This window comes from Humulus lupulus, chromosome 9 (assembly GCF_963169125.1).
Source record: "Humulus lupulus chromosome 9, drHumLupu1.1, whole genome shotgun sequence".
Classification (NCBI taxonomy): Eukaryota; Viridiplantae; Streptophyta; class Magnoliopsida; order Rosales; family Cannabaceae; genus Humulus; species Humulus lupulus.
The window spans coordinates 142,050,523-142,071,845 of NC_084801.1; the positions used below are offsets into that span (position 1 = coordinate 142,050,523).

Sequence of the window (21,323 nt, forward strand, 5' to 3'; positions counted from 1 at the left end):
AGGCCGGCATGTTACACCAGGCCCGACCCGAATTTATCGGAGGTACGAAAATGTGGGCCGGGCCAGCCCACATTTACACCTCTAGCCAGGAGTGTATCATGATTGATTCCATCCCAATTTTCTTGCCCACTGTCACTTCAGTGATGGTTATTGCTGCAAAGGAAACTGAAGCAAAACCGGTTTTTCGAACTCTAGGAGGCAGGAAGGCAACGAGAGGCGGGAAAGGAACAAGAGACAAGAAGGCAACAACAATATCACCCTCGCCAAATCCTCTTGAAACACCGGAATTGGTAAGGGATGGGCTGATCAAGCCTGCGATCGTGATACATGCCAAACACCAAGACCAATAGAGGGTATCCGTTGAGGACAGTGAACACCCATTATTACGTCTAAGACTAGATGAAGGGTGTACAGTGTCTCTTACCCTCTCAAAGAAGGCTAGAAGTGACAATGTAAGGTCTCCCAAAGCAAACCCTAATTCGTTCCTAAAACAACATGGTGACTGGGTGCTCCTTCAAGGATATCGACCAACAAGAGTCACTTCAAATATCGAGCCTACACCCTATACAGGACCCATAACTCAATCGAGAGCCCGTGCCATGCGTTCAACTCCCGTTCAGGAATCTGTGAACCCCCTTGCTCAAGAAGAGAGGAGTGGCATATCTGAACATTCTCTAAAAGACACTCTTTGTGCCAAACAAAGTAAGGAGGTGTGGGATGATCTCATTACTCAATTCGAAGCAACAATTGGCAATGACAAAAATATGCAGTGTTAGTAACTGGGGCAATCAGTAGTGAAGAGAAAGTCATGGAACTTCAAGACTACTGGCCGAGAGGGATGAAGAAGTATCCCGACTCTCAACACAATTAGCTCAGCAAGTTAACATGAGACAAAAAGAGAGTGATATCGGGCAAAATTCCTCATCTTCAACACCGCCTGTAGGCAATACACAACCGTCACCATCTGGTGTGCAACCACAACTAGCCGGTGTTCAACCACAACAAGACTTAAAGGCTTTTATCGTGGAGAGTATTCGAGAATACCAAGCTGCGACAAGCATGCCTATTCTGGGATATCATAAGCCATACCCGGCTTCCTATGACCAAATCATGTTTCCACCAAACTATGTCAGACTAAAGTTTGATGGAACTAATGGTTCTCCTCACGAGCATTTGGCATATTTCACTTCTGCATGTGGTGAATCTGCCCAATCAGACGCACTGTTGATTAGACAATTTGTGCAGTCGCTAAAAGAGGCAGCGTTTATCTGGTACACTCAACTACCCCCAGGATCCCTAAATACCTGGGATGACATGCAAAAAGCCTTTCTGGCACAGTTTGTGAGTTCAAAAAAGACCATAAGCATCCATGATCTGATGGAAACGAAGCAACGACCTAGTGAAAATGCCAATGAATTCATAACGATATGGAGAAATCTTAATCTTCAATGTCCAGAAAGGTTATCAGAACAAGCTGCGGTTTCGATGTGTGCTAGAAACCTCAACCCTGAGGTGGCTACCTTCGTGGGAACAGTAGAGCCCAAAACTTTCAACAAGCTTGTCTCAAAGGCATGCAATGTCGAAATACAAATTGCTCGGCAGAAGGGTGGCAAACCCTGCCCAAGATTCGACAATAAGAAGCCATTGAAAAAGGGTGAATCAATGGCCACTTTTGTCAATACTGGCAATAACAAGGACCAAGGGAAGGCATGAGAGCCACAAAAGAAATTGACTCTCAAATAGAGAAAGGAGGTCAAATACTCATTTGATGATGATGATGATGATGTTGACCAAATTTTTGACAAGCTGTTAAAGGCTAAGGCAATAAGACTGCCCGAGCCTAAACGACCCAATGAAGTTAATATGACAGATGACCCAAATTATTGTCGGTATCATCGAATTGTGAGCCATCCACTGACGGATTACTACATCCTCAAAAATATTATCGAAGGCATGATCAAGAGAAAGGAAATTGAAATTGACTCTTCTCTTGGAAAAGAGGCAACAAATACGACTTCCTTAATGGAAAATGACCAATTACCAAACGATCCTACACAAAAGGATGTAATTTCTATGTCATTTGAAGTTGATAAGGAAATTACAATAGTTCAAGCTCACTCAGACATGCCAAAGCCAGGAAATCCAAATATTCCTACTTTGTATGAGCTCATGACAAAGCCCAATCTAGAAATTTGGGATGATTGGTATGACAGTGAAGAGGATTCGGAAAGTACATGGAAAACGTGTACTTGGAAAAAGTCCACAAAAATTAAAAGTCCATCTCGGAAATTCCGGAGTCAAATTTTGGAGTAGACCAGAGACAGAATCACAAGAATAAGAGAAGGACTAGAAATCAAAAAGCTGTTTTAAAAGGAAATGAGCTTGAACAGCCAAAACGAAATCTAGTAACTCTGGAGGAGTTTTTACCAGAAGAGTTACGAAAAAAGGCGGTTGTTGGTGACGACAGTGTATCAGATTGCTGCATGACTTTACTAGCAGAAGAAGGTCATGAACCTACCTCGTCAGAAAATGAAAAGGAGGTAGATGTAATTACCTTGCAAGATATGCTGCGTAAAATTGTCGTAGAGAAGAAAAAAGAAGCGAAAGAGCTTGAAAAAGCTAAACAAGACCTTCAAAAGCCTTCATCTTCGACCAATAAAGAATTCGTTAATGACGGTCGAAGAGAGAAAAGCACTGGTGAAAACGAAATGACGCGAGAAAAATATGACATATTGGCTCATCTAAAGCGCATCCCTGCTCTCTTGAGTGTTTACGATGCATTGCAAATGTCTCCTGAGCATAGAAATGCGCTTGTTGTTGCATTGACAAGTCCTGAATTTTATACGGAGAAGATAGAGCCAATAAAACCTACATCACTCAAGACACATACCTCTTGTATGGCATGCATTACCTTTGATGATAAGGATCATCAGTTGGGAGCCTCCTTGCATAATCGGCCTCTTTACGTGACAGGTATGGTTGCCAAGGTTCGCGTGAGCCGCATCAAGTTGGATTGTGGATCAATTGTGAATGTACTTCCCTTAAAAACCTTGAGGGATGTTGGTTTACATCCACGCCAATTGTCTCCGTCATCATTGACAATTCAAGGTTTTAATCAAGTCGGAGAAAAAGTAAGGGGAAGTATTACATTAAAAGTTGAAATAGGCGAACTAAATTCTGAAGTTGTATTTCATGTCATTGATTCAGACACATCCTACAATATGTTGTTAGGGCAACCTTGGCTTCATGAATATGGGGTCATTCCTTCAATACTTCATCAATGCTTTAAGTTTTGCAAGGAAGGAAAAGTCAGAAGTGTTAACGTAGACCCAAATCCCTTTTACGGGAAACAGGTGAATTACGTTGATGCAAAATTTTACAAGTCAGCTAATGTCATGGTTTTGAAAGGGAAATTTGAGGAGGCCAAATGTTCTGAAAGCTCAACTTTGTAAAAATCCCTTCAAGTTAAGCAATTACTCCCTGTGAAACCTTGTCAACCAAAAGAGGAGGATTTGAAGGTATCTAGTCAAAAAAGAACCTTCAAATACATTCCTAAAAGTCAACGAGGAGTGGGGCAAAAAGCTTTCACACCGATTGAAGATTCAATGACAACCCTTATGACAAGCTTTACTTTACCACTAAGGAAAATTGATCAATCACTACCCAAGGGTAAAATGCAAATTTCAATTACTTTTGGTGAAAATAGCAAGAAAAATAAAAGGGTTGTTACTCTTAATAAAAAATCTTCAACTTCTGTAACTTCGAAATCCTTCAAAGTGGATAAGACAAAGTTCCATGTTAAGAAGCAAAAAGGAATCACAATCCATCAAAATAGTGATTGTTTAAAAGCTTCTTTTGAACCCGATGAGTTAACATAAGATGAACAAAAAAATGTTTCACAATGACGATGTACATACACCCATCCCGCGAGTGTCGGTGTTTGGCAGACTTGAAGCAAGCACATCCACAATATTGCTCCACAGCCAAAGGCAACTAAAAAACAAAAGCAATGGGTGCCAAAACAAAAGAAACCCTTGAGAAATACTATTTGTCAAGGGCATGAAACACAAGAAGATGAAAAAAATATTGCTCAAGTCAATTACCTCTCTTTTGAAGAAAGTCTGGCCGTAGAATATGAAGGCTCAAGCTCAAACCCTTGAGAAGATTTTATAGACATTTTTCAACCGGCACCCCAAGAACTCGAAGACGGAGGACAAGCAACAGTGGATGATTTAATAGAGATCAACCTTAGAACCAAAGATGATCCAAAGCCTGTATTTGTCAATGCTCTATTAACCGAAGAAGAATTACCACAGTACAAACAAGTCCTTCATGAATACAAAGATGTATTTGCTTGGGGGTATCAAGACATGCCAGGGTTGGATCCAAATGTCAATGTACACAGGTTGGCAGTATCGAAAGACGCTGCCCCTGTAAAACAATCTCAAAGAAGAATTCGACCAGAGCTAATTCCCAAAATTGAGGCGGAAATTGACAAGTTAAGAAATTGCCGGTTTATTTGGGAAGTTAAGCATCCCATTTGGCTCGCAAACATTGTCATTGTGATAAAGAAAAATGGGCAACTCCGCATATGTGTGGACTACCGAGACCTTAATCGGGCTTGCCCAAAGGATGAATTCTCACTCCCCATCACTGAATTATTAGTATACGCTACTACTGGTTTTGATGCTTTATCATTCATGGATGGGTTCTCTGGGTATAACCAAATCAAGATGGCACCTGAAGATGAAGAGCTCACCGCTTTTCGAACCCCAAAAGGCATATTTTGCTATAAAGTTATGCCATTTGGACTCAAGAATGCAAGGGCAACTTACCAAAGAGCAATGGCCACGATTTTCGAAGACATGCTTCATAATACTATTGAATGTTATGTTGATGATTTAAAATGAGTCTTTGATAGACTTAGAAAACATCAACTCAAGATGAACCCTTTAAAATGTGCATTTAGGGTAGCATCAGGAAAATTTATCGGGTTTATTGTTAGACATCGAGGAATTGAAACTGACCCTGCAAAAATAAAAGCAATTTTGGAAATTCCTCCCTCACGTAACTTACATCAATTACATGGCCTACAAGGAAGACTTGCATATATTCGAAGGTTCATTTCAAATCTTTCCGGCAGATGTCAACCTTTTTCGAAATTGATGCAGAAAAATGTCTCATTCATATGGGATGAGGCATGCCAAAATGCTTTTGAAAGTATTAAGAAATACTTGTTACACCCACCAGTGTTGAGAGCTCCAATTTTAGGAAAGTCATTGATGTTATATATGACATCACTTGACCGCTCTGTAAGGGCCTTGCTGGCGCAGAACAATGAAGAGGGAAAAGAAGTTGCTCTTTACTACCTAAGTAGAACTTTAGTAGGGGCAGAACAAAACTACCCTCCAATCTAGAAAGTGTGTTTGGCTTTAATTTTTGCCGTCACAAAATTACGGCATTATTTACTCTCACACCCTGTGACATTAGTGTCAAAAACTGATCCCTTAAGATATATCTTATCAAAGCCTGTATTGTCTGGACGATTGGCCAAATGGTCCATGATTTTGTCAGAATTTGAAATTAATTTTGTCCCGCAAAAAGCAATAGAAGGACAAGCGTTGGCTGATTTTCTGGCAGCACACCCAATTTCAGACAATATGGAGTTGCGAGAAGATCTTCCAGACGAAGAAGTCTTCACAATCGAGACTTCATCATGGCAACTATTTTTTGATGGGGCAGCAAGAAACAGTGGGGCAGGTGCTGGCATTGTCTTTGTGACGCCGTCAGGAGGCCTGATACCTTACTATTTTCATATTCTGGCTATATGCACCAATAATGTAGCAGAATACGAAGCGTTAATTATCGGCCTCGAAATTGCACTCGAAATGAAAGTACAGTCGTTGGAAGTATTTGGCGATTCTCTTCTGATTATCAAACAAATTAATGGTGAATTTGTAGTCAAGCATGAGGCTTTAATTCCTTATCATGAGAAGGCTAAGCATTTGATTGCTCAATTCCAAAATATCACGTTAAATCATGTCCCTGGGTCAAAAAATGGCAAAGTTGATGCTTAGCTAAATTAGCTGCATCACTAACGCTTCCTGGTGAAAGGGATGTTCAAATTACAATAGGATTTGTTACCCCAAATCATAGATCGGAAAGAAGAAATAAGTACCATAAATCTGGTAACTTTCCTTGAAAGTACAAACAACAATGACTGGCGCCAACCAATTATTAACTATATCCAAAAAGGAGTCTTGCCAAAAGACTTGAAAAGAAGAGTGGATGTAAAAGGAAGAGCTCTTCGGTTTGTCTTCCTCAATGACACATTGTATGAGCATTCTTTTGATGGGATGTTGTTAAGATGTCTTTCAAAAGAAGAGGCGTCACATGCGCTTCAAGAAACTCATGCTGGTACATGTGGTGCGCACCAAGCTGGCCCAAAACTGTCAGCTCAATTAAAGCGGCTGGGTTACTATTGGCCTACTATGGTTCAAGATGTGATTAATTTCGCCAAATGCTGTAAGTTATGCCAATTGCATGGAGATTTCATCCACCAACCCCCTCAACCACTTCATCCTTCTATATTGTCATGGCCTTTCGAAACATGGGGAATGGATGTTATTGGTTCCTTTACACCACCTTCTTCCAAAGCCCACAAATACATCCTGGCCATTACAGATTAATTCTCCAAATGGGCCGAAGCTATACCGTTAAAAGAAGTACGAGCAGAGGAAGTCGCGAATTTTATAAGGACTCACGTAATTTATCGATACAGGGTTCCTTCAAAAATTATCTCTGACAATGCCCTTTATTTCAAATGTAAGGCAATGGTCAAATTGATGGACAAGTACAAATTCAAGCACAGTTTTTCAGCTAGTTATAACCCGTCTTCAAATGGTCAAGCAGAAGCATTTAATAAGGTGTTATGCAAAATCATGAAGAAGACAGTGGCAAAGAATAAGAGGGATTGTCACGAATGTCTCCCAGAAGCTTTGTGGGCTTATAGAACCACTGTAAGAACTGTGACTGGTTGTACACCTTATAACTTGGTGTTTAGGTCTGAAGCAGTTTTACCTTTGGAGGTTCAAATACCTTCATTAAGAATTGCTACTCAACTAACGACCCCATATGAAAATGTGCAAGTCCGTCTAGCTGAGCTTGAAGTATTAGATGAAAAACGACTTGATGTTCAACAAAATCTCGAAATTTACCAAGCCCAGGTAGCTGGGGAATTCAACAAGAAAGTTAAATTCCGATCTTTTTCAGTTGGAGACCTAGTGCTTACTGTAAAAAGACCTGTTGTCATAACTAGAAAGATGAAAGGAAAATTTGAGGCAAAATGGGAAGGACCGTATGTTGTCACTAAGGTCTTCCTAAGAGGGACATATGAACTTTCAGATTCAGAAGGCCGATGCATTTATCCATGCGTTAACGGGAAGTTCATCAAAAAGTTCTACACTTAAACAAAAAGGGTATTTACCCATGGTGTAGACTGCGCATTTAAAAGAAAAGAAAGTGTGCAAAGAACTACGAATGGCTTGATCCCTTAAAAGGGTACGTAGGCAATTTAAACAAAAATTGGATGCAGCCACAAAAATAAAAACAAAATATTCCTCCCAACAAAGGAATCAAAGTTCTAAAAGGTCTGAATGACAAAATACTATTAGTCCTCAAGGCTAATAAACAAAAAAAATTAACAAAAACTAAAACTAAAACTAAAAGTTTTAGAAACAAAATGATGAGATCTTCAGACCATCTGGAGAAATAAAGTCAAAGCACCAAGTTTTTTCCGAAATTCTTCTTCTTGAACCTTGAGTGTCGTTTTTTCCCTTTCGGCTTCATAGAATTTTTCTACACCAGCTTGGTCCTTTGATTGACTTATCTCCTCAGCAAGATGTTGATGTTTCTTCAAAGAGTCATTAAGACTAAAAAGATCTTCAAACGATGCTTTTTCAGCTTCAAACTTAGCTCGTCGTTGTTGTATGGCCAGTTCTGTTGCAATAATCTCTGCCTCCTCTGTTTTAAAATCTTCAAAGGCCTTTCTCTTGTTGGAGACGGACATAGACACACGATTCATAGCTGCCGAATTATCTTCATCACGACGAAGAAGGTCATGGATAAGAGATTCATCAAGGTTAAGGGCACTTTCAATAATTTGGGTAGAAGCGGTAGATTTTTCTTTTACCTCGAACGAATCATTGACAGAGTCAATAAACCATGTAATCTCTGCTAAGTTACATTTAGACTTCTCACAAATGGTACTCAATATGTCAATTTTTGTGTTCATTTCAGCACGATGTCACGAAATATCATCTGGTAGCAAAGGAGAAGATAACAAACAGAGAATGTCTTTCATGATATCAATCACAAACCTTCTGGTATACTCATTTAAATGGGAGTTGGTGATTGTTGAAGCTGGCATTGTCGGTACCGGACCTGGCAGAGGAATAGTTGGATGAGGAATAAGTGGATCTGGTGGAACAACGAGCTCTTGTTAAACAATTGGTTCTGCTGAAATAGCATCTCCAGGTGACACCCCATCATCAATCCCAATATCAACATGATCATCAGACCCATCAAAGTCAATAAGTTCCTCAACTCTGGAGCTAGAGGTGTCAAAGCAACCATCAGATGGCATGATCTCTAAATCCTGAGTAACTGGGAACGAAACACTTTCATTATGACTACGCTCATCATGCTTTGCATGCTTTACTCTTTTGATATATGGATCTAAAGTATCGTCACTATCTGATTCTCTGTCAGCATAACTAGCATTGGCGAAGTCATCAGTCTGAGAAGTATGTTTCACAAAAACATCATCAAGGGTGGAGTAAATTTCGCAGATGTCCTGGATTACATACTTCTACTCGTCCTCTTCGTAGGGTTGTTTTAATTCTGTATGAATCTTCTTGACAGATCTCCCTAAGTACGGAAGGCTACTCCTCACCCACCAACGACAATACCACCATGTACATTGACATATACGAGTAATCTTAGGTATATGAAAGAAAATGTTGGTATTCCTCCTTAAAATCAAAACCCAAGCTTTGGCGATATCTTCTATTCCACATTGCGTCCTCCTAGGGACACTCAAGCAAGAGTTCTTTGAGGGAACACCTTGGTCAAAACCAAATTGGCGAGCAAATCTGTTAGGATAATAAGGCTCCATATATATATATATATCACTGCCAAATCTCACAAGTAACAAAGCAGAGCGCATTGACATTAAAAATTCAAAATTTTCATCAGACAAATCTTCATTATCCAAACAGTCATGATCTTCTTCGAAGGGAAATAATATGGTCAGTGAATAACATAATCCTCCCCCCTCAAAATATGTCTAGCCTTATTCAAAGTTTGGTATCTAGCAGGAACCCCAGCATATTTACTCAGATGAGGTAAACCGGGAGTAAGATCCCAACCACGATAAAGATCACGAAAGTGATCAGCTAACCACCCCAACACATAATGCACAAGTAAAAAACCTTCACCTCGTTCTTGACAATGCAATGCAGAATTATATAAAGCACGATATATATAGCCCAAGACAGAAGGTGCAAGTGAAACTCTGACTCCATGTGCCATTACTGAAGCCATATAAAATGATTCAAGTCTAATGTTCTGGCTCGGGGTAGGAAAAACAAAGTGGCTTAGCCATAAAGACAAGAATGCTGCAAGACCACCCTCCTTCGATACATTCAAGGGGATAGAACGAAGATCATAAACTTCACCAATGTTCTGCTGGCTAAATTTTCTGAAGGTCTTAACAGTTGAGTTCGTTTTTACCCCTTCAAAGATAATTGTCCCTCGGTAAAAAAATTCAATCCATTGCTTCCAGGATACACTCATACCCTTAGAATGACTATATGCACCTTTGTTTTTTAAGTAATCACATATTTGGGCATGGATTCTTAAAAGCTCCGTAGTAGTGGAACAATATGGATCACCACTCACCAACTTTTCATTAAGAGGGATGAACTCTTCATAAGGAACTCCTAAAATGGGCAAACCACCAATAACCTTCAAGTCATACAAAGAAATACCCATCTCACCACTACTATGATGGAAGGTATTAGACAAAGGACCCCAAAGTTCTAAAAAAGCTCTCCAAACATGAAAAACCCATAAGAAAGGGTACCTGGACACATAAATGGCACCATAAATCCCAACTTTGTTCAAAACACTTTGGTGGTGGAGCAACACCTGTTCAGTCCACTCCATGAGGCACCGTATAAACTCAGCTCGCCCCCAAAAGACAAAATTGTTATTTCCTTTCCTGTCCTTTAAATAACGATAAAGACCTGGAAAGAAATCTTCGTTCACTTGGTAAGCTAAATCCCCATCCTCTTTATTATCAACATCTCGTAAGACATTTGCTCGAAAAATGGCACCATAACCTCTAACATGGTGAACGACGTTATCATCATTAGAAGAATGGTATCTTAAGTCCCCTGAACTGACAGTCTCAATCTTAAAAAGAGAGATAGGATCCTGGTGGTTATTAGATGCCTGAACTTCAGTTAATGACATAGAACGATGATAATGTGGCCCAATCTTGACTTCTTTCCCAAATTCTTTTTGTGCTCTTTATAAGCCTAGAGCCCCAAACGTAGACATACTGCACAAGAAACAAAATTTAGTCTGTCAAACAAAAGAATATAGGAAAAATTCTCAAGCAAGGTATGTTTACATAAATGACACGCACTTGCTTGAGGGGGCATATGTTGAACAAAAAAAAGCAACAAATTATTATTATTATTATTAATATATAAATATTTCCTTTATAAATCATTTAAAACCTAAAAGGAATATTTAGTTATTAAAATAATAATAATATATAAAAAAAAGGATGAGTCAATGAAGATAAAAGAGCAAATAAAGAAGATATTTTCTCCACTTCCACCACTTTTACGTTGAGTGGGTTTTTATTAAAAATAAAAATAATAAAATAAAAGGCTCTATAAAAAGGTAGAGAGCACAACAGTTACTAGATTTTTGGTTTTGGGCATTCTAAAGTCTTCCTTCAAGCTTTACAAGGGTAAGTGAAGATTCATAAAATGGATCTATATCTTCTTTTTGACTCTTTTATTTTAATCTATGGTGATTAAGAGTCATTCTAATCCCCTTTGATTTACTAGACTTCAGAAAAAAAAAGTCGATGTGATATATAATCAAAGGGAAAATGAAAAGACTAATATTTTTATGTTGCCAATTTCATCATAGATTCTTATATTTCTCTTTGATTTATTAGACTTCAAAAAATAAGTCAACATGTGATACATAATCAAAGAGAAAAATATGAATTTTTCATGGTGTTATACTGCTTGATTTATTGTAAATCTTCATGGCTTTCCTTTGGTTCACTAGACTTTAGAAAATAAGTCAATATATGAAACACAACCAAAGGAAAGAATGAGAGATTTAAAGAAATTGTCATGCCGCCAAAATTATCACTAAGTGTGGGTTTTAATAAAAAATAATAAAAGCAAGATAGAAAATTTGGTTGAATATCTCATACCTCACTGAAAATGCAAATAATCGAAGTATTTGTCTAAGGAGATGCTGGGATTGGCTAGTCAATTTCTTGGTTAAGTTCAAAAGAGATAAAATCATTCTAAAAGTTTGAATGAATATTAACATATACGTGTGTAGCTGTACACTAAAACAAATAGATGAAAACTAGAAGGATTCATGGTACGAAAACTGGATGAATATTGACTTCTATTTGCAAATAAATCAATTCAAAATTTATATGATATACAAATATATAAATGGCAAAATGAAATCGTCTGATGTTGCATACAAATATATATATATATGTATATCACATATACAAAGAAACAAATAATATACATGCATATGTTATAAAGGCATTTTGTTTTATACAGCCAATAAACAAACTATAATGATAAACAAAGCAAAAGCAATATATGTATACCATATATACAAAAAAACAAATGATATACATGCATATGTTATAAAAACATTTTGTTTTAACAACTAGTAAAAAAAACTATAATGATAAACAAAGCAAAGTTTGTACTCTTCAGTGCTTTTCAAAATGAGTCATGACCAAGTATTCGGTCATTCATTCAAGGTGACCATATATACACATATATATTGAGTTTGAAAATATATATGTGTACAACTTACAAGATGATTATCCAGCCATAAAACATTAAGAGCTTATCGTCTTTTACTCATGCGCATGAGTATCGAATTTGAAACAAAATCCAAAAGCCCCAAGTCAAACGACTAAAGCAAAAGTAAATAAATATCAGTTATAAACAAAACAAAATAAAACAAAAATTTGTTTTAAGTTTTGCGATTAGTTTATTCTGTGAGCCAAACCCAGTATATATGTATGTATTTAATTAAACTGAGAAGAATATAACATGTATATGTATATATATATAAAATCAAAAAAAAAAAATTAGATGTATTATGCATATACAAAAATATATTTAAAAAAGGTTTACCGTGAGTATAACAAAGTTGTGTATGCTCTGTCAAAAAATGACAACTTATCATATGACTCTTACTTTATCTCTGTAAAGCCATTAAATAGACCGAGAGATATAACTAATAATCAAATAATATATTAAAATACAAAAAAATATATATCTCAAATTCGAAACCAAATTTAAATTTAAATTTTAAGATATTTATATTATTTGATAAATTCAAAACATAAATCAGTTAGATTTTATCTCAAAATTTTAAATTCAAATTTAAAAATATAAAATTTGAATTTTAAAATAATAATATCACCTAATATAAAATTTTAGATTATTCTCTACAAATTTTAAAATAATCAATTAAAATTTTAGTCAAATAATCTCTTTACATATGAAATAAATTATTGATAAAAATTATATATATAAAAAGATTTCAAAACATAAAATCATCACCAAAATGATGTAATTCTAAAACCATATAAAATAGTATGAAATTTCCAAATCCCAAATGAACTCATTAAAATCAATTCAAATGATATAATATCATTCCAAAATTTCAAATAAGTCATTAACATCACAATATCTCAAAAATGGTAATTTTACCTCAAAATTAAAAGTGCACTAAAATTCAAAACCATAATAAATGGTATCTCAAAAAGAAGTCATTCACCTCTTAACTTTCAAAGCATCACAAAGTTGCTCTTGAACTACATTTGACTTAATTCCTATAAAAGGATACGTAGGCAACTTAGTTGCTGAACCTAAGTGCAGTCACAAAATACCACAAAACAATATAAGACACAAAATATCAAAATTTCATAAAAGATCATTCACCTCGGAATTTTTTTTTCCAAATTTTTGAAATGGCAAAGAATTCCTAAAAATGGTCATATACTGAAATTTTTCTATTCAAATCCTAAATTAACTTATTATAAACTACAAATGGCTTAATCCTTCATAAAAAAAATATATAGACAACTTAGTTAACTAAAATTACTGAGTTCAACTACAATTCCAAATTCACCCCAAATAATTAATACCATCATAATTGGAATCAAAATGTATGTCATTTAAACAAAAGAATTGCAATTAAAAAATTATTCTTATAATCTTAGATGAGTCGAACTTAAATTAATTAAAATCATTTATGCTATAAATTTGGCACATGAGAAATTGTATTTTGCATTTTTTTTTATTCTAAATGTGAAATTTTTGCTTACCAGAATGAATCATGCTATAATATACTCTTCAATTCTACCAACGCACGTTTATTATATACTACTGAATTGAATACTTCCACTCTTTCCAGCTCCATTTTCTCTAACTTCCCCATCGCTAGCAATACTATTCATCCTTCATCCTTACCATGGAACAAGTCATCTCTACCATGGAAAAATTTAATCAAAAGAGCTCAGATAGATGACTTAAGAATGTCAAAACTCCGTTACCCACAAAGTCATAAGCTTACTCTTCACACTGATGTCTTTTACACTCAAAATGACAAACACAACCAGGTCGAAAGAATAAAAAGTTAAGAAAATCCAGAAAACCAATGATTTCACCTGCTTAAGTAAGAAACTAAAAGAACAAATTGAAAAGCAATAAAACAATGAAATATATTACCTGAGTACACCACTTAAAGCCACAAATTTTCTTCTTCTTTTCCCTAAAAAGGAAACCCAGAAAACCCAAATTCTTTTTCTTATGTTTCCTTCAAATGCAAGCCCAGAAATTATTAAATCATGAATCAATCCTAACTAAAAAATAAAAATCAATCTCATATTCCACAATTGGACCTAGGCCAAAATTCAGTAGAAAAATATAAGAAAATATGTATACATATTGTCATTGGCAAAGGAGATAAAGAGAAACATTTTTACTTGGTATTCGTCAACGAGAAGGGGGTGAGGGTGAGAGATGGAGAAAAATAAAGATATGCAAAAACAGAGAGGGTCAAAAAAATATAAACAACAAACCATCTCTTCTATCAAACAAATTGAAACAATGGATGACAAAATCACTACTTCGTGCAAGACCCATACGTGAGAGAGGCCGGAGACCCGAACGTGAGAAAGGTGTGAGAGATGTTGGGCGTAAGAGGCTGAGAGAGATTGAGGAGGAGATTTTTTTTGTTGGTGTTTGTAGCAGTACAATGAAGAAAACGAACGAGATTTGTTTTTCTTTGGTATTATTTTTTGTTCTCAAATTTTGTTTGGGCGGAGGAAGTGAGAAATAGGCGGGCATCTCAAATTTCTTCCCGCCTATTATTTGGCAACACAACTAAAAGTTTAAAATATATATTCTTTTTAGTTTGTGGCATTCTTTTTTTTTATGAGAAAGTAGCATAAAACATTAAACAAATAAACTTACAAATTATTTATGTAACATACTATAATTTATTAGAAATTTTTTTATATATTACCTAAAAATTTTAATAAATTATAAATACTTATTCTAATATTTGAAAGAAAAAAAACAAATTGTTACATTTCTTCACAATTATCCAAACTCATGTTTTTTAAAAATATATATTTGTAATATTCTAAACAAATAATTTTATAAAGAATAGTTATAAAATTAGGGATGTCGAGTGGCTGGGTTGGATATTATTACAGGATGTTCGTATAATTAGTAACACTAGACATAGCCAAATATTTCGAATTTAATACTCCGTAACATAATGGTTACCAAATGAGTTTCAAATTCCGAGAGATTAGCTTGGAGATTGCGATTTGTGAGTACAAATGATTTGATATTCTATTTTGGTAGGCCTTTCGATTGACTGTGGGATTTTAGGGGATCCTAATACAATTGGAGACACTAGACATAGTCGAATGTTGCAAATCTCATAACTAGTAACCTAATAAGTGGATTGTTGCCAAATTATTTCTCAAATTGTGAGATTATCTTGGATGTTGCGAATTATGAGTATAAATGATGTGGTTTACTTTTTAGTATGGATTTCGAGTGGTTGAGTAGGATATTAGAGGATGTTTGTACAATTAATGACAAAATACATAGTTAAATGTTTTAAGTCTTATACCTAGTAGCCTAATTAGTAAATGGTTACCTAGTAGCCTAATTAGTAGATTGTTCAAATGTCGTTGTTTCCTCATTAGTAGGGCTCTAGAGCGACTAAGTGAGATATTAGGGATGTTAGTACAATCAGTGACACTAAACATGGTCAAAATAATATGAACACTCGAGCATGAGTCGCAGTGTTCGAGCCTGAGCTACAGGCTCGAAGACATCAACCTTCTCCGAGGAATGAGTTCGACCGAATTAGTGGATGAGGAGGATGCTACGACTGGAACGATGAGCTCGAAGCTTGGCTAGTCTCGAAAGTGTTTCAGCACAACAATCGAGCTCAATCACGTGTTTGTCACACGGAAAGGCTATTAGGAAATCCCTATTTCGTAGGGATTCGTTATTACCGTGCATTAAATCCCTTTTATCATGGGATATTACTTATTTAGTGCATTTTATTAATATTATTAATGCAAATATTTGAATTTGAACTCTTGATTGTAACTTCCCTAAATTGGGGGAAGATATTCTCACGGTCAGGTCAATAAATAGCCTAGTCTAATTCATTTGTATTGACACACAAATTGTACTGGAGAAAACTCTGCCAAATTGCTTTGATTCAATGCTTTGAGAGAGTAATGATAATAACAGTGACTCGTGGACTAGGCAGATTTTAACAACTGAACCACGTAAAATACCTCTGAATTATTCTATGTTTTCTACATTCTTGTTTAGTGCTCTTCATAATTAAGTTGACGAAAAATGACGTCAACAATTTGGTGCTTCTGTTGAGAGCATTAAGCAAATCATTGTATTGTTTAATCAAAACCTCTTGCACATCATCGATGGTCGTTGTGAATATCCATGAAACTAGTGGGCGACCATTACCCCAAATCCCCGAGGAGCGTACTCCTCAGTCTGAGAACCACCCACGGAGGCCTGGGAAGCAGCCCATGGTAGATCAGAGCCTTGATGAGGGGAGTGCATCATCAGCCTCCAGGGGGCAACCTGTTTAGACCCCCATACTCGACAAGGATTTGTATTATAATCCTAAAAGGTACTTACCAATTGTGGAATTGGAGAATCACAAATTGTGTGAACAGTTGGCCGAGGCTACCCGGCGAAATAAGGAATTGTCTAGGCAAGTCGCTGAAGTATAGGCACCACCCCAAAGGACTAGAGGATGACTCCGAGGGAGTACGACTACCAAAATGGTCGAACAAAGGGTCTAGCATGTTCAACCGAGGCCCAGGACAAATACCGGCAACGGTCGACCTGGGGGAAACACTCATAACACTGCTAGGGATAACCCTACGAGAAATGTACCTACTGGAACTGGGAATAACTGAGATTAACTTGGAGGTTTGGATTAGTGAGTACACACGATTTGGTTTCTTCATTAATAGGGCCCCCGAGTGACTAAGTGGGATATAAAAATCAGAAGAAAAAAAATACATATATATTATTCTAAACAATTAATTTTATAAAGAATAATTATAAAATTAGGATTATCGAGTGGTTGAGTTGGATATTATAGGATGTTAGTATAATTAGTGACACTAGACATAGTCAAATGTTCTAAATTTCGTACCTCGAAACATAATGATTACCAAATTATTTTTCAAATTGTGAGAGATTAGCTTGGAGATTGTGATTTGTGAGTACAAATGAATTGAATTAGCATGGAGGTTGCAAACTGTGTGTACCAATGATGTGGTTTCCCTTTTAATAGGGTTTTTGAGTGACTATGTAGGATATTAAAGGATGTTAGCACAACAGTCAAATATTCTAAATTTGTACCTCACAACCTAACTAATAAAATGTTACAAAAATTATTCTCAAATTGTGAAAGATTATCTTGGAGGTTGTGATTTGTGAGTACAAATGATTTGGTTTCCTCATTAGTAGGGCACCCAGGTGGCCATTAGTAACACTAAACACACTAAATTTCTCCAAATATCACAACTAGTAGCCTGATTAGTGGATTGTTACTAAATTAGTTCTTGAGTTAGTGCAATTAGTAACACTAAACATAGTCTAATGTTTCAAATCTAACACTTAGTAACCTAATTAGTAAATGGTTACCAAATTAGTTTTAAAATTGTGAAAATTAGGTTGGTGTTGCGATTTGTGAATTCAAATGATGTGGTTCCTCATTAGTAGGGCTTCTGAGTGACTAAGTATGATATTAGAGGATATTATTACAATTAGTGACACTATACATAGTAAAATATTCACAATACTATGCCTAGTAAGATATTAGTTATGTTAGTACAGCTAGTGACACTTGACGTGGGAGAGCTACTGAGTGACTAAGTGGGATATTAGTTATGTTAGTACGATTAGTGACACTCGATATAGTCAAGTTTCAAATCTCACCCTCACACCTAGTAACCATGTAGTGACACTGGACACCACTTTCACCACTAACTACAAGTAAGAACACACTTGGTTAGTAAAAATCTTGATGTTGGAACACTATGGCTATCAAGTTACTAAGTAAGATATTAGTCCCAATAACCTAATTAATGGATGGTTACAAGATTATTTATCAAATTAAGAGAAATTAGCTTGGATGTTACGAATTATGGGTACAAATGATGTGGTTCCCTATTAAGTAGGGATGTTGAGTGGCTGAGTTGGATATTAGAGGATGTTAGTATAATTAGTAACACTATACATAGTCAAATGTTTCGATTTTTTGGACCTTGTAACTTAATGGTTACCAAATTAGTTTTCAAATTGCGGGAGATTAGCTTTACGATTGCAACTTGTGAGTTCAAAATGATTTGGTATCTTCATTGGTGAGGCTTTCGATTGACTAAGTTGGATATTCAGGGATACTAACATAATTAGAGACACTAGACATAATTTAATGATTCAAACTCATACCTAGAAACCTAATTAGTAGATTGTTACCAAATTGTGAGAGACTAGGTGGGATGTTGTGAATTACGAGTACAAACGATGTGGATTCTTTTTTAGTAGGGATGCCAAGTGATGTCGTTTCCTCTTTAGTACAAATGATGTTGTTTCCTCTTTAGTAGTGATGTCGAGTTGTTGAGTTGGATATTGGAGGGTGTTAGTATAATTAGTAATACTAGACATAGTCAAATGTTCCAAATTTTGTACATCGTAACCTAATCGTTACCAAATTAGTTTTCAAATTGCAAGAGATTAGCTTAGAGATTGTGACTTGTGAGTAAAATTGATTTGGTATTCTCATTGATAGGGCTTTTGATTGACTAAGTGGAATATTAGGGGATATTAATACAATTAAAGATACTAGATATAGTCAAATGTTTCAATTCTCATACTAGTAACCTAATTAGTGAATTGTTACCAAATTATGATATATTAGCTTGGATGTTGTGAATTATTAGCACCAATGATGGGGTTTCCTCATTTGTAGCACTTTCGATCGACAAAGTGGGATATTAAGCAATGTTAGTATAATTAGTGACACTAGACATAGTCAAATGTTTCAAATCTCATACACAGTAACCCAATTAGTAGAAAGTTACCAAATAAGTTCTCAAATTTTGAGAGATTACCTTGGAGGTTGCGATTTGTGAGTACAAATGATGTGGTTTATTCATTAGTAGGGCTCCCGAGTGTCTAAACGGGATATTAGGGGATGTTAGTACAATTACTGACACAACACATATTCAAACGTTTCAAATTTCATACCTAATAACTTCATTCGAGGATAGTTTCCTATGTTAGTTCTCAAACAATAATGCATTAGATTAAAGGTTGCAAACTCTAAGTATCAATGGTGTGGTTTCCGTTTTAGTAGGGTCCTCGAGTGACTAAATACAATATTTAAAGATGTTAGTACAATTAGTGACACTAGACATAATGAAATGTGTCAAATCTTATGCTTAGTAACCTAATTAGTGGATGGTTACCTAAGTTAGTTCTCAAATAATATAGGATTAACTTGGAGGATGCGAATTGTGAGTACAAATCAGATGTGGCTAGTGAAGTTCTTGATTGTGGAATATCGCTTGTGGGGTTTCAACCATTGAATTGGTACAAAATGACACATGATTAGCAAATGTCGCTACTATTACTACATCATTGATTAATACTAGAAAATTCATATTTTATGTTCTTTAATAATAAGATTAATTAAGTTTCAACTAATTTTTATTACTATAATGGGATACATTTTTTAAATGAAAATATTTAATTATAATTTCATTTAAGTTAATTTTGCAGGAATTAATTGTACTTTTAGAAGTATTTAAATGAAGAAAAATAGAAAAGGAACAAATATAAAAAATAAATTAAAGAAAATGGCAAAAATAAGGCCCAAAACATGAAAAATGACACTTTTACAATTTAGTAGAAGCCCATACTCCAGCCCGACCCTTTTTCAAAGACACCAGCTTCCAACAATCTACATTACACGTACTAACAAAGAATATTACCCCTGGAATACATTCTCTACTAGTCCACCTGCGTTACGCAGTATGTTTTTAAAATCACTCTATAAATCTTATATTACGTCAGAATAACCTTCATTTTATCATATTAAATATATTACTATCACACCCAAAATTGGATAAGAGTACGATTTTATCCATGTAAAAGACATGTAAAATTACAATATTAGCCCTGCTAGCACGCCCTTTTCTTTTACCGCCAAAACAACCAGTAAGTGTCACCTGCTATAGCAGGTCAAAAGTAGCGTGTCAGACTAAATTTCTACTGTGTCAGAGTAATTTATGAGGCTCAAGTACATTTGCAAAATTGTTATTTTATTAATATGTGGCCCCCACAGTAATTGTTTATTATTATTTTTTTGTGTGACCAGTCATGCAAATTGCGAAAAACGTGACTACATCCAAAGCCTTTATACATATATATATTTATATATTTGCAAAGAGCTAGGAAGATATGGCATTCAATATCATTATCTCTTCTGAGTCTCCAAAATTGCTTAGTTTTGCTACGCCACTACCATTGCCCAGAATAAGAAATTCAAAGTTGTTTACTTCAAAACAACCTAGTAGTTATAAGACCTAGAAGTAAGTATAGCATAATACTCCCTCTTCTAATTTAATTGTTTGTTATTTCTATAGAATTAGTTTTACAAATTAATAATATATATTTATCTATGTTGGTTTTGAAGGACTTAGTCCTTCAGTAATTTTGGGTTGATCGATGTGGACACTTTTTGGGTTGAACGGTTAGCTTTCAGTTAAAGCCTTAGTGGTGCAAAAATACAAAAATACCCCAATTGTTTACCCTTTAACTAACTACCGTGTCTCTAGACCCCTTCGTGGGTTCTTCATTTTTTTTAACTTAAAAAATCTTAAGATAAGTGAGTAAGTTTCCCTCCCTCGACAACTACAGATGTCGTTTGAGAAGATGATTATTTTGTAGCGTTGTTGGAGTACATTCCTGATTTTGGGTTGAAGGTCGCGTGGGCACTTTGGGTCACTGGTGTCGGGGTCAATGTGTTTCGAGCGACGTATGTTGTATTGTCCGGCTTGGTGGAGTTCTTCAATTCATGTTGAGTTGTTGAATGTTTTTAGCTTGTGTAATTTTAGTTGGGCATAACCGTTTTCTTTTGTTATAGGTTTTTGCATTAGTTGTGCTTAACTAATTTCTATAGAAACTATGAAATTTAGGAACTTTGATTATAGCTTTTGTTAGGATAATGGTTGAACCAAAGAAATGGGTTTATAGAAGTTGAAGTAATTTCCAATTTAGCTATAAGTAATTTTATCTCTTGATTGAAGTTTAATTTGACCAATATGAGAAGGTTAAGATGCTTTCGAGTAAAAAAAAAAAAAGAGAGGGGGAGGGGCGGGTTGATTG

At 35.5% G+C, this 21,323-nt stretch overlaps 2 protein-coding genes across 2 annotated transcripts; one reads left to right on the forward strand and one right to left on the reverse strand.

Moving 5' to 3' along the window:
* Positions 1-4,943: 4,943 nt before the first annotated feature.
* Positions 4,944-6,689, forward strand: LOC133800111 (uncharacterized). Its single transcript, XM_062238083.1, has 3 exons — positions 4,944-5,373; positions 5,491-6,060; positions 6,157-6,689. Exons 1-3 carry the CDS (start codon positions 4,944-4,946, stop codon positions 6,687-6,689), a joined length of 1,533 nt encoding a protein of 510 aa, XP_062094067.1.
* An 835-nt stretch (positions 6,690-7,524) lies between these two features.
* LOC133800466 (uncharacterized) lies at positions 7,525-14,699 on the reverse strand. The gene is made up of 2 exons (XM_062238430.1): positions 13,685-14,699; positions 7,525-10,624 (listed from the first exon to the last, which is right to left on the reverse strand). The coding sequence occupies exon 2, from the start codon at positions 10,534-10,536 to the stop codon at positions 9,310-9,312; it is 1,227 nt and encodes a 408-aa protein (XP_062094414.1). The 5' UTR covers positions 10,537-10,624; positions 13,685-14,699; the 3' UTR covers positions 7,525-9,309.
* Between the last annotated feature and the right edge of the window lie 6,624 nt (positions 14,700-21,323).

Excerpts from the sequence above, each read along its gene's own strand:
- LOC133800111 (XM_062238083.1), top strand. The coding sequence starts at position 4,944 with ATGAACCCTTTAAAATGTGCATTTAGGGTAGCATCAGGAAAATTTATC. Across the intron at positions 5,374-5,490 it reads AGTTGCTCTTTACTACCTAA|TGTCAAAAACTGATCCCTTA; the intron begins GTAGAACTTTAG and ends CTGTGACATTAG. Across the intron at positions 6,061-6,156 it reads TGTCCCTGGGTCAAAAAATG|ATCGGAAAGAAGAAATAAGT; the intron begins GCAAAGTTGATG and ends CCCAAATCATAG.
- LOC133800466 (XM_062238430.1), bottom strand. The coding sequence starts at position 10,536 with ATGTCATTAACTGAAGTTCAGGCATCTAATAACCACCAGGATCCTATC.